The sequence below is a fragment of the Nicotiana tomentosiformis genome, chromosome 10 (assembly GCF_000390325.3).
Source record: "Nicotiana tomentosiformis chromosome 10, ASM39032v3, whole genome shotgun sequence".
Lineage (NCBI taxonomy): Eukaryota > Viridiplantae > Streptophyta > Magnoliopsida > Solanales > Solanaceae > Nicotiana > Nicotiana tomentosiformis.
In genome coordinates, this window is record NC_090821.1 from 57527650 (window position 1) to 57539707 (window position 12058).

The 12058-nt window shown below is 34.0% G+C and overlaps 2 protein-coding genes across 4 annotated transcripts; one reads left to right on the plus strand and one right to left on the minus strand.

The window, feature by feature from the left end:
- Positions 1-1663: 1663 nt before the first annotated feature.
- LOC104115706 (uncharacterized) lies at positions 1664-6985 on the plus strand. 3 transcript variants are annotated; one of them, XM_018777502.3, is made up of 11 exons: positions 1664-1937; positions 2601-2692; positions 3208-3315; positions 3421-3503; positions 3644-3777; positions 4288-4337; positions 4486-4578; positions 5488-5579; positions 6298-6404; positions 6587-6648; positions 6724-6985. In XM_018777502.3, exons 1-10 carry the CDS (start codon positions 1731-1733, stop codon positions 6626-6628), a joined length of 1008 nt encoding a protein of 335 aa, XP_018633018.1. In that variant the 5' UTR covers positions 1664-1730; the 3' UTR covers positions 6629-6648; positions 6724-6985. The 3 variants fall into 3 exon arrangements, with proteins under 3 accessions (XP_018633018.1, XP_009624680.1, XP_033517062.1); XM_009626385.4 differs by having other exon boundaries at positions 6587-6638; positions 6725-6985; XM_033661171.2 differs by having other exon boundaries at positions 1665-1937; positions 6587-6985.
- Positions 6986-7514: 529 nt separating this feature from the next.
- On the minus strand, positions 7515-11162 carry LOC104115710 (F-box/kelch-repeat protein At3g23880-like). The gene is made up of 3 exons (XM_009626388.4): positions 11073-11162; positions 8842-10024; positions 7515-7893 (listed from the first exon to the last, which is right to left on the minus strand). Exon 2 carries the CDS (start codon positions 9997-9999, stop codon positions 8848-8850), a length of 1152 nt encoding a protein of 383 aa, XP_009624683.1. The 5' UTR covers positions 10000-10024; positions 11073-11162; the 3' UTR covers positions 7515-7893; positions 8842-8847.
- Positions 11163-12058: the final 896 nt, after the last annotated feature.

A 12058-nucleotide genomic window follows, 5' to 3' on the forward strand; every position in this document is an offset into this window, starting at 1 on the left:
TTGAAAATTTTCCTATATAACTGCGAGAAAAATCCCCATGTAATTTATGATTTTCTTGTAGTGTCTAGAGATAGGTTACAGATCATCCTCGAGTGCTCCTTTCTTGGTCAGAATAAAGAGAATGAACCACGAGACACTGGTTATCTTTAAACGGTCTCTGTCATCTTCTATTTGCCCTTCTCTTTGATAATTTATCTTTGTTGATGTCTAATTAGAAGATTATATAACTAAATAAAGTTAAAATGAGTATAATGAAAATAAAATAGATTTCAGTCAATAAATCTTGCAACAAATAAATTAGATTGTTCAATCAAAATGAATCCTTGGTTGACTATATTATGGATTACGTGAATTCAACACTGTTATTAGTTGGTGATACTTAAGTAATCTAATGTTGGATTAATTATCCTGGCCGCATATCGAAAGTTATAAAATGTAATAAAGTAACTTTTAATTAATATTTTTCAAGATTAATTCAAAGTTAGTATAAGAAACCTAATATTGTTTAGGATTTAGTATTTCTTAGTTTGTTTAATTGATATTTGAATAGGTTTAGTAATCAAATTGATATGAAAATAGATTTTCTAGTTCTACTCAAAGTATGTTTTGCACTATTATAAATAGCGGTGATAGCAACTATTATTATAGTGTAGCATTATAAGATTTTGAGCATATATATTTATCTCCAACAATTATCATAAGCAACCGGCATGGCTTCTAATTTGCAGGTTTACTTCTATCCTATATTCCTATTTTTTTCTTTATATATCCTATATTCTCATATACTGTCATACATAAGCTCGTATATTTCTTCTTTTACTTGATAACAAAAGTTAAAGGAATAATAGAAGAATTAATGGAAGGAATTGTCTTTAGACCAACTTATTAATTATAATTCGCTTTATTATTAATTTTCGGAGAAACTTGTGACAAAATGTGTGTAAAAGAAACGTGTTGGTTGTGTAGTTTCTTTGAAGAAAACTAAAGTGGAAGAAAAAATTTTGAATAAAAAAATTATCTCCAGGTCAACCCAAAATAATATTTTGAAATAATTTTATTAACCAACAATTGTTTTTTGAATCTCTCTTCAATTTATTCAAAAACTTCTCATGTCTGACAGTCTGAATGACCTCTTCGCGAGGTGATTAGTAAATTATCACTTTGTTATTTACTTTAAATTATATACACTGAAAATATAAAAAATACTATATAACTTTAACTTGTGGATAGCAAATTCCTTATATGTAATTTCTAATAAGTAATCTATTGATGTAAATATTTTTTAATTTAGTTTTATCTTATTTCAGCATAAGCCTTAAATCACGGGAAGATCTATATCAATTTTAGTTAGTCAAAAGTTGGTCAATTAATCTTTCGAAATCGAATTATATTAATAGCTGGAAAAAAAGAATCAAAAGAACTACTCCTACAGCAATGTGATTTAGTGATTAGTAATAGCCTCTTTAGCCTTTTAAAATTAGTTTATTTTAAAAAATAACTTTTTGAAAAGTACTTTCTAAAAAAATATTTTTTAAAAATAATTTATGTTTTACTAATTAATTTGTGTGACATCAGGAAATAGCAAACATTATTTCAGTATTAATCCTCTATTCTACTTTATTTTACTTTTCAGCCCCTAAACTTCTCAAAAACCACAGGTCCACAATCCTTAGCCCCTTTATCTCCACCAAACTCTAGTTCTCTTCAAAGCATCTTTGAACTTCTTAACAATGGCTAACACTTTATGTATAACTCTCACTCAATCTTCTTGTCCCATTTTACCAAAGCTTTATTCATCCAAATCCCTTCTTCAGAAATCACATAGAATCTCTCTTGCCCCATTTCTCAAATTTCAAGATTCAGCTCCTAGTCAATCTTCCACCAGAGGGTTCACTACTATATGCTTTTCTAGTCCCAGAAATGGTCCTGATTATAAAGTAAGTTAATTAACTTATCATAAAAATTGGCAACTACTCTTTTTACTTTTATTTAAATGTTACTTCCTGTCTAATTTTACCTGGCACACTTTTCTTTCTAATTTATCTCAAAAAGAATAACACCTTGTCATATTAAGGAACAATTCAATTTATAGTCATATGTGTTGTTTTAGACCACACGTTTCAATTTTTTTTTTTTAATTAAACTTTGTGTGTAATCAAACGGTACATGAGAAGGTCATATAGCAAAAATAACTAGTTTGCCATCAAGGCATAGTATTTATTGATGATTTTGTGGCATATCTTGATTGTGATGTTGAATTAATCAAAAAGGCAGCCCGGTGCACTAAGCTCGCGGGGTCCGAAGAAATGTCGGACAACAAGGTTCTATTGTATGCACCTTTACACTGCATTTCTGCAAGAGACGGTTTACACGACTCGAACCCGTTACCTCCTGGTCACATGGCAACAACTTTACAAAAGTTGTGCCACTGACATTGACTTAATAACATTTTATATATTAGGTGGAAGTAATTGTGCTATGCCAAAAGTAGTGTTATGGAATCTTGAAATTGAAAATGATAATTTTGAATGCTTTTAGAAAGAGCTTCTAAGATTGGTTTTTTCTTTGAGTAATTCTAGTGTTGTTTTTCTTCCCTACAGGGAAGTGGACCTGACTGGCCAATTTTGAGACGCTGGGATGTGCCATGGAATTGGCAAACTGTTTCACTTTCTTCGCTTGCGTGTGGATTGAGGTGTTATTTAGTTACCTCACTAAGTTTTCAAATATGTCTGATCAATGAAGTGTAATCTTATTGTGATTGGTAAAAAGATCAATTTGTTGGTATCGGGATACTCCCTCCGTCCCATTTTATATAGTGGTTTTTGACTATGCACGGAATTAAGAAAGAAAGAAAGGCTTTTGAAACTTGTGGTTTAAAACAAATCGTAGACATTTGTGTGGCTATAAAACATCATATTAAGGTAAAATGGGCAGTTTAAAGTTAAATTGTTTCTAAATAGAGAAATGTATCATTCTTTTAGGAACAAACTATAAAGGAAGTATATTATTGCAATTATGCAAAAGATAGAAGATTTATGAAATGCGATGTTCTATTGGTTTAACTTGCTGAAAATGGAAGTTTTGTTCTTTTAGGTTGTGTAAAGTATCTTTATAAGCTGATGTTCAGTTTTTGTCTTAGAAATATACTGGGCAACCAGCAACCAAGTATTGATCCTGGGAGGAAAAAGCTAACTAATATTCAGGCAGTTTTGTTTTGACAGGACTAATAGAGACAGCATCAATACCATATGTAGGACTTGATGTAGATGAATTGAGCTTGGATGAGAAGGCTGAAATTTTGTTTGCCGATCAAGCGTATGGACAGCCATTTTAGCATCGTTTATTTATCCAGTTTAGTTAACTTTAACATTGTGTCAAACTTCCGAGATTCTGATCTTTTGTTTACTTCTGGATTTTCAGTATAACAACTGCGGTTGTGCTAATAGTCCTTTATACTCTCACCAAGTCATCTCAACCGCTCCCTGATGACATATATCGTTATGGTAATGAGCGTTTTTCAAGTCATAGACGAATTCATTTGTCTGCAGCTTTATATAGTCAGCAACTGGATAGACCAAATCACAGTTTCGTCTATTCTGAATTTGTTAGAGCAACTGATTGATTTACGTTTGTCTATTTCCAGATTTGAAGGAACCATTCAATCTCCAGAGAGGATGGCTTTTGTGGGCTGGAATTGGTCTAGTGGGAGCAATAGGTGCCATTGCTTTAACAGGAGCGGCAATGTCCACTTTCAACGGTGAGACGCCACCTAGAGAGGTTAGAATTGAAAATGCCATTCTTTCTACAACCTTCAATAGCAAATACTAATAAAACTGAGGTCAGAAAAAAAGATTTCTTTTAGGTTCTGAGGAAATGGGTAAATAAGTTTACCCATTTTGCAATATCCTGAACTAGAGGACAATAATTGAGGAGCATATATGAAATAAAGGGACATAATTTTTATAATCCAGTGGGCAACATTATGGATGAGGACAATTACTCAAGAAGCATATCTGTTCATCGGTCAGTTGCACACGAGCTTTTGCATGCAACGAGCTTTTGCATGCAACAGTGTGTTGGCTTAAGCTTCTCGATAAATTAGCTACATTATGGGGATTAATGTAACAAAGAACTATTGGATAATACTGCTATTGTTGTCTCTACATGTACATTGACGCACATTAAAGTTCATTTTTCCCCCCTGTGATGTTTGTTTTTCATCGAATTTTTTTTCCTCCCCTGTGATGTGTTTTTTCCCCTCTTTTAATTCCTTACAACTTGTTACAGACTGATGCTCTTGCCCGATTACTCCCATTGATAGGCTCTTCAAGTATCAGGTATTTCTAACAAAAAGTTTGAAATTTATGTGTATTATCTCTATTATCCAATTGGTCAATTGCTTTTTTGTTGATAGCTTTGGTGTCACTTACTGAGTACTTATGTAAGATAATATACAGTAGAGTAACCAACTTCCTTTTTATGTAGTACTGTTTCTCTGCTGGGCATTACTGGTGTACTTGCTCCAATTCTTGAGGAGACTGTGTTTAGAGGATTTTTTATGGTCTCTCTGACCAAGTGGTACGATTCCTTCTCGATAACTTTGATTACAAATATTAAATTGCTTCACATTCGGTTGGAACTGGCACTAAGTGACCCTGTGGATTTTCTGGACTTAGTTGGAGAAACTTGAAAAGCGATGCATAAAAAGTTTTAAAAATATGAATTGCTTAGGTTAGATAAAGTTGCTGCGTTGCTGGATCATTATCTCTTATGAGCATGAAAACCCAATAAACACGGAAAGATTATACTTTTACAAGTTGATTCGCTTTTTCCATTTTTATTTTTTTATTTAATATATATGATATTTTTTTCCATCCAGGAATTTCTTTCTATGGATTCTGCCACCTGCATTGCTCTATGCGTGTCAAGTTTGACCCTTTTAAGTTGAAAGTACTTTCGGGCTTGACCGACTGATCCTTCAATATTTCTTATGAACTATGATATTATCTCTTGTACATTCTGTTTTGGATGTTTTATACTAAAATTTGGTTTTCAGGGGAATGAGGCTAAAAGAGTGCGCACCCAGTTAGAATGGAACAGCTAGCAAAATGATAACCGAAGGTTAAGATACAATAGGAATTGACTAAGAGAGTTATACATGCTAGCAAAGACCGATAACCAGGCCTTTCTGTAATCCTTCATGTAGAAGGAAATCGATAAAGCATCTCAAATGCTAATTGGGTTGTGAGTGACAGACAAGTCGCCGTTGTGTGGATTTCATTAATGGGCTAAAGAGATAACACAATCAAAAAAAAAAAAAAGACCTCTTGATCAAAAATAAAAAAGATTTAGAAAAAGACCAATAGAAGAAAGCCATCTTATGACGTTATTACTTTTCGTTGATTCATACATACACAAGCATATCTAATTTGGACATGTGACTTGATGCTTTATTGTCTCTCATGCTTAATCTATTTCTTGTTGCAGGTTACCTACACCGCTTGCAGCGCTTATTAGTGGTGCTGTGTTTGCTCTTGCACATCTCACTCCTGGACAATTTCCTCAGCTGTTTGTTCTTGGTATTACTTCCATATCCTTTGATATAAATGACACCGGACGATGGAAGAGTAAAAGCAGAAATTACAAAATGAAATACTAACATATAATGGTTTTTACTTCTGGCAGTTCTAGCAAGTGAAAATTAGTTCAAAAAAGAATTGCTTATACTGCGTAAGACAGGATCAGCGACTTTCTATGGTTTTTTTGCTAATATTTTATTCATCTTTAGTAGAGTGAAATGGGTCCGATTAGAGCAGAATGGATGTAGAGGTTCATATAGCCGGCCCTTGGGTAAAAGTCTAGGCACTTTTATGATTGATGTTTGAAACTCAGCTACCGTTTCATAATTGTTTGAAGTTTAGCCACTTTTTAACAAGGAAATAAAATTTTGAGAAAATTATCCCTAGCTAAAACACTGAAAAATGCCAGCACAATGTGCTGGAGTTTGAAACTAAACTATAACACATTGTGCTGAAGTTTCTCCATGTTTTAGTTAAGGGTATTTTGTTCAAATTTTATTTTCGCAATAAAAATTATCTATTTTTAACTACATTTCAAACGGTGGCTAAATATTAAAAAGTGGCCCAAAAACTGGGCATCCCACGCCATTTTAAGCCGACACTCTTACTAGTTTTGGATTTAGGCATAGTTGATTGATTGATTAATTGATTTTGCCCGTTCTTATCACTGCGTATATATTCTGTTTAATCTGACTTGAAAAATGACATGTGCATTCAGGGACTGCTCTGGGATTTTCTTATGCTCAAACGCGGAACCTCCTAACTCCCATCACAATTCATGCTTTCTGGAACTCTGGTGTTATCTTGCTTCTAACCTTCCTTCAGGTAATCTTTAGTCTCCTCGTTCTTTCACTTAAGCTCGCTGCTTTATGAAGTCATTTAAGCTAACTTAGGATTTACCATCTGGCAGTATCTGTTGTCTATGAATATGTTAGCGTCTCGAATAACTTCAAAGTTGCTTGACCATTAAGTCTGATTCCTTCCTCTTTTAACTCTTTCCTATGTAGCTCCAAGGTTATGATATCAAGGAAATAATACAAGCAACTTGAGCGGGCCATGGTAATTCTCCGAACAAGGCCAGTTACATAATCAGTCGTCTTCATTAGCTTGTTCATAGTTTGCTGATTATATTTTCTATAATTTAGGACAAATGCTAACTGGAGCTTGTATGTAATGGGAGAAGTTATTATCTTTTGTCCAATGCCAAGTTGCTTAGTTTATTGGAAGAGCTGCTAACGCTCTTTCTTCATGAAAATCAGGGGAAGAATCCAACAAGGAAGCCTCTGTTAATTTCTCAATAATCTAATATACTACTATTTGCAGGTTTTGAGTGCACAGTTTTCTTTAATGTATCCTTGTGTACAAGTTAGTCGAGATCAGTTATATGAATGAATATTCGATATCCATTTTGCTTCTACTCAATTATATAGGAAACTCATCACATTCTAGAGATTCAAATATCTAATTAGACTCAAAAAGGATTATGATATGTGGTTCTCTTGGGAAAAATATTTAATGGGGTACTTTTCTCATTCTGGGGATGTTCAAATCTTTAATTGGATCAAAAAGGCTCATACCAAACCCTGGACCTAATGTATGTTTCAATTCCAGGTAAATAATCAAAGTATCAAAATAATTTGACATATTTTGCAGCTCGTCAATGCCTTGTTGGCACAAATATGAATATCTCACCAGTATTTACAGATTGTAAGTTCAATATTTGCAAATAATGCGATTATTTGCAAATACTGAAATATTATTTATGACCAAACAGTTGATATTTGATTTATTTTTTGGCTTGTTAAAACTTTGCAAACATGCTAGAAAAGGTTCAGTTTTTTGCAGATGATAGTAAATTTAGCAAGCAAAAGGAAATAAGAAATATCAATCTGGATATAAAGTATAACAGATACGGTGGCGAATAACACTAAAGAATGTGGTGCAGCGGATGAGGCTGCTCTCCCTTAACCAGAGGTTTCGGGTTCGAGCAGGGAGCGCTTCCCTCCTAATGGGGTCATACGCGACGCGAATTCGAATATAGTCGGGGTCCAATGCAAGTACCGGACACCGGGTGAGAATCCTACGCGACGCGAATCCGAATATTGTCGGGTTCCAATACAAGTATCGAAGACCGGGTGAGAAACCAAAAAAAGATACGGTGGCGAATGCAAAACAAAACATTGTTCAACTTCAGCATACAAAAAAGGATCATTATTGTATCATAAATAAACAAAACAAAAAATGTCTCGGCTTCATTGTTTCGATCCATGCAGTCAGCAAATGCGGATTAATGTTTGACATAGGCTTTCACTTCCTGAAATTCAACAGTACAGAACTAGTTAAGATTGCATCCCACAGATTTTTACCGTTTCGATTTATTTGTCGCTTAAAGTGATAATTGGGGGTCAAAATAACGTCGATGAGTTCTGCAAAATATAAAATTGATGGTTCACCGATAGATTTTAAATCATATCACATGGATAAAATGGGTTGGAGTGGTAGATGTCATGCCACGCTGTGTCCACCTTAATAAAATGTTGATGATGAGGGGATATTTGAGCTACTTGGCTAACACTGGGGGTATTTTGTACGAAAAAGTTTAACGGCAAATAAAATTGATCTTTAGAGACAAATTTGACCTTTTTACTTAAAATAACTAGAAAAGTAGATTTGCATCTAGTTCAAAATTATCATAATAATTTATTACTATTGTTTATCTAATTTATAGTGATGAAACCTTTCAAACAAGGATCCAACTGAGATGTGCTTCTCTCCTAGCTAGACTCCCCTCTGATATGGTAGTTTCAATTCTCTCTCGCGATTATTGCAGTTTTCTTTCCGTAAAACATGGTTTAAGACAACAAATTTTATTTATATCCTCTAGTTTACATTGAAAAACAATATACCACCAACTAATAACTTTTTTTCCCATGAATTAGTGAGAGAATAAAAAGGCAAAATGCTTACAAGAACTCCAAGATATACAAGCAAATATGATGGATGCAATAAGAATGACACTGTATAGCCGCTATCAAAATAATAGCCGAAAAAGTGTATATTTTTTTGTATATATATATATATATGTTATATACAAATTTTATATAGTTTTTCGGCTATCGAATATAAATAATTTCTGATGCGGGCTAAAAGTGATAATAATGTATGAATTCATAAATATTCAACGTCTTGTCCTATATTTGACAAAATAGAAGTGCAAAAAGAGCATAGCAGTTAAAAATAAAGCAGAACTCAAGTCTCTTACAAGTTATCAGCTACATGATCGTGAGGTTTCATGGTTACGACGTACTCGATCAGCTATCAATAAGGGATCAATAAGGCTTTCGACATAGATTTCTGCAGCAAAGTATTCCTTATTTTCAATGGCCTCTAGTTGTGTGGTTGAACCATCATATATCATAATAACTGGGGGAAGCAAAAGTAAACTTTCACCCTTATTTGACTGGCAAAAAGGTATAGAAAAAATGGATGAAAAGAATATAAACTCCCCAAGATCTCGATGATGTTCGATAGTGAAAATCTTTGTCCAAGATACTTTAACTCCACAATCCTTGAGAATCCACACATCAGAATTAGTTACTTGACGACAAGGACAAAGCACAGAAAGATCACTTCCCACCACTCCCAGCGTCAAAGGATAACTGCTTTCTCCGTAATTGGGAAGCTCCAACCTTCTCCATGTCTCGTCTGCTAAATCAAGAGAAATAATGTTGCACATATTGAACGTATCAACATTAGCAGATAAAGCCCAATAAAGCTTCCCATTGGCAAATTTACCTGAAGAATTTACCAAAAAGTTTCCCTGAAACTTATTGACTGTTCTCCAAGAATCAGTCCTCAAACTGTAAATGTTGACCACAGTATCATATGAACCAACGTCATCAGAAATACACTGAATAACTACTATTTTATAATCGTCGTGTGACTCATCATATCCAAAACCATACTTGCAATAGTAAGAGCAATCCCTCCTCAATTTAGCTCCAAATGTAGGTAATTTCTTGGACTTCCTAATTGTGGGGTTCCATAAAAGTGGCTCCTCTATCTTACTGTACAGACAAATCAGTCCATTGACAGAACCCACAGTCCAAGTATAAATAGTCGGGTTTTCCATGGGAGAATCCATGTCTAATATCTCAGTGCTTAGTTCTTTGTAAAACAAGGAAGGGAGACAACGTAACTTGAAATTTCCTTCGGAGTCTTGAAATATAATCCTATGGTGGCTGCATTCTTTGTCATTAGCTGTTAATTTCAGATGGCTGTTTACAAATTCAGGGCTGGATATTAGTTCAAGCCATGATTTTGAAACGCACCTGAATTTCAACAGGAACTTCGGGGGCACCTTTAAGAGGATCTCCGTGATGATTTCGCGGGGAAGAACAGGGATTATGAAATCACTCATTGTAGTGGCAACAAAGGAGGTTGGACTGAAAATGGAAATAAGAAACGAAAACATTAATCTTTAAACAGTAGTTGGGAGCATATTAGTGAATCAGAGACATCTAAATATACAAAATAGTAGCTTAGTTCGATTTTAGTCGGCTTTGATTGACATTTGTAACACTATTTATCAAACTGCATTATCAAACCGCGTAAACTATCCTTAAATCAAGACTTGCTTTACCCTTGCTCGTAACAAAAATGCATGTCATCTCACAATAGTGTTGCTTTAAACAAAAATGTTACACTTAACAACCACCAAAAAAGAAATCAAAGAGAAGAAATACTCAAACATCACAAACAATAGTTAAAACTAGGGGCGTCAAATGGGCGGGTCAGGTCGGATACGAGCGGGTCAGGTTGGATAATGCAAAAACGGATAAATTATCCAATCCGATCCATATTTAATACGGATAAAAAACGGGTTAACCAACGGATAATATGTATATCTATATTATCAATAACTTCGTAAATATGATCACTTTTGGAGAATTACTAGTTTCCTAAACTTGAGTAACCCCCAATTTGAGACTTTACAAATGTAAAAGTTAAACTCATTAATTATCCATTGGTTATCCATTTTCTAAATGTATAATATGACTCTTATCCATATTTGACCCATTTTTAAAAAGTTCATTATCCAACCAAATTTTTAATGGATAATATGGGTGATAACTGTTTTCTTTTGACTATTTTACCACTGCCGGTTGAAACACATGTTTAAAATACCAATTTAAATGACACAATTTTAGGAATTTGAACACTCATATAGTGAATAGAGAACGCGCGGCGGGGGTGCAGGGAGACTAATAAAAATTGTATTAATTAATCTATAAACACAATAGTTAATTCTAGTTGAACTATGATACTAAAAATAGTAAAATCTCATTAAAACTCCATTTGCATGTAAGGAAACGCCGAAAAATTCTGAGCTTCAGAAAACCAAGACCAGTATTACCAAAATACAAACCTCAAAAATTGTCAATCAACACAAAGAAATTGGAAAAAAATAAATAACAGAAAATAGAAACTTACAGAGAAAGTGAAGAAAGTATATATGAAGTAGAAGGGGAAAGGGTTTCTTGTGATATCAAAGAGTGAAGTAATAGAAAAAGGGAAGAAACAAAAATAGAAACTTATAGAGAAAGGGAAACGGCTGATGGATTCTCTCTTTGTGATATCATATAGCCATGGTAGAGATCCCCAAGCAAAGTGGCGAAGAGGTCGATATTTTCAAAGTTTCAACAAATTTCTAAATTCTAACAATATCTATTGCAATATTATACACACTCTCCAACGCCTGCAACATAAGTAGCTTTAATTTTTTTGGCTAATTCAACATCAGATATTTTTGGCTTTTTCCAACTTTGGATCCTTCCAAGAATCTACCAAAGGCCCTGGATTAGTTATCACAGCTGCCTGCACAAGCTAGAAACATTCAAATCTAAAATTAAACGAAAAACCCTAGTATAAAACACTGGATCTAACGTAAGTATACAAACATACTCGTTAAAGTTTCAAATGTTGATAATTAGAAAGGAATATCAGTCTGATACTAAATATAACGGATATGATTGAGAAAACGAAACAGAATTGTTTAACTTCAGTATACAACAAAAGATCATTAATGTATCACAATAAATATCAAAAACAGAAATGTCAAGCCTTCATTTTTTCAGTCCGTGCAGTCAGCAAGTACGGGTAAGTGTTTAATATTAGCTTCCACTTCCTGAAATTCAACAGCATTAAACGAGTTAAGATTGCATCTCACCAATTTTTCACATGAATATATAGCAAAAACAGTATGACATTACAAAAACAGCCACTTAGTTAAAGCAAAAGCACAGCGCAAACACAAGCTGCTTTTCATTATGTCAAAGGATGTTGTACGCGGGTAAAACCGAGCTCGATATTCGATCGAGCTTCCGAACTCCCTGATTAGGCCAGGGTTGAAATATCTGTGATCGGGTGAAGTCGAGCTCGAAGATCGATCTGACGTCTAACACCATCGGCCAAGATCG

What these genes read in the sequence shown, in the direction of transcription:
- LOC104115706 (XM_018777502.3), top strand. Translation starts at nt 1,731, where the DNA reads ATGGCTAACACTTTATGTATAACTCTCACTCAATCTTCTTGTCCCATT. An exon ending in TCGCTTGCGTGTGGATTGAG is followed by an intron (nt 2,693 to 3,207) that starts GTGTTATTTAGT and finishes ATATTCAGGCAG; the next exon opens with TTTTGTTTTGACAGGACTAA. An exon ending in ATAGGCTCTTCAAGTATCAG is followed by an intron (nt 4,338 to 4,485) that starts GTATTTCTAACA and finishes CTTTTTATGTAG; the next exon opens with TACTGTTTCTCTGCTGGGCA.
- LOC104115710 (XM_009626388.4), bottom strand. Translation starts at nt 9,999, where the DNA reads ATGAGTGATTTCATAATCCCTGTTCTTCCCCGCGAAATCATCACGGAG.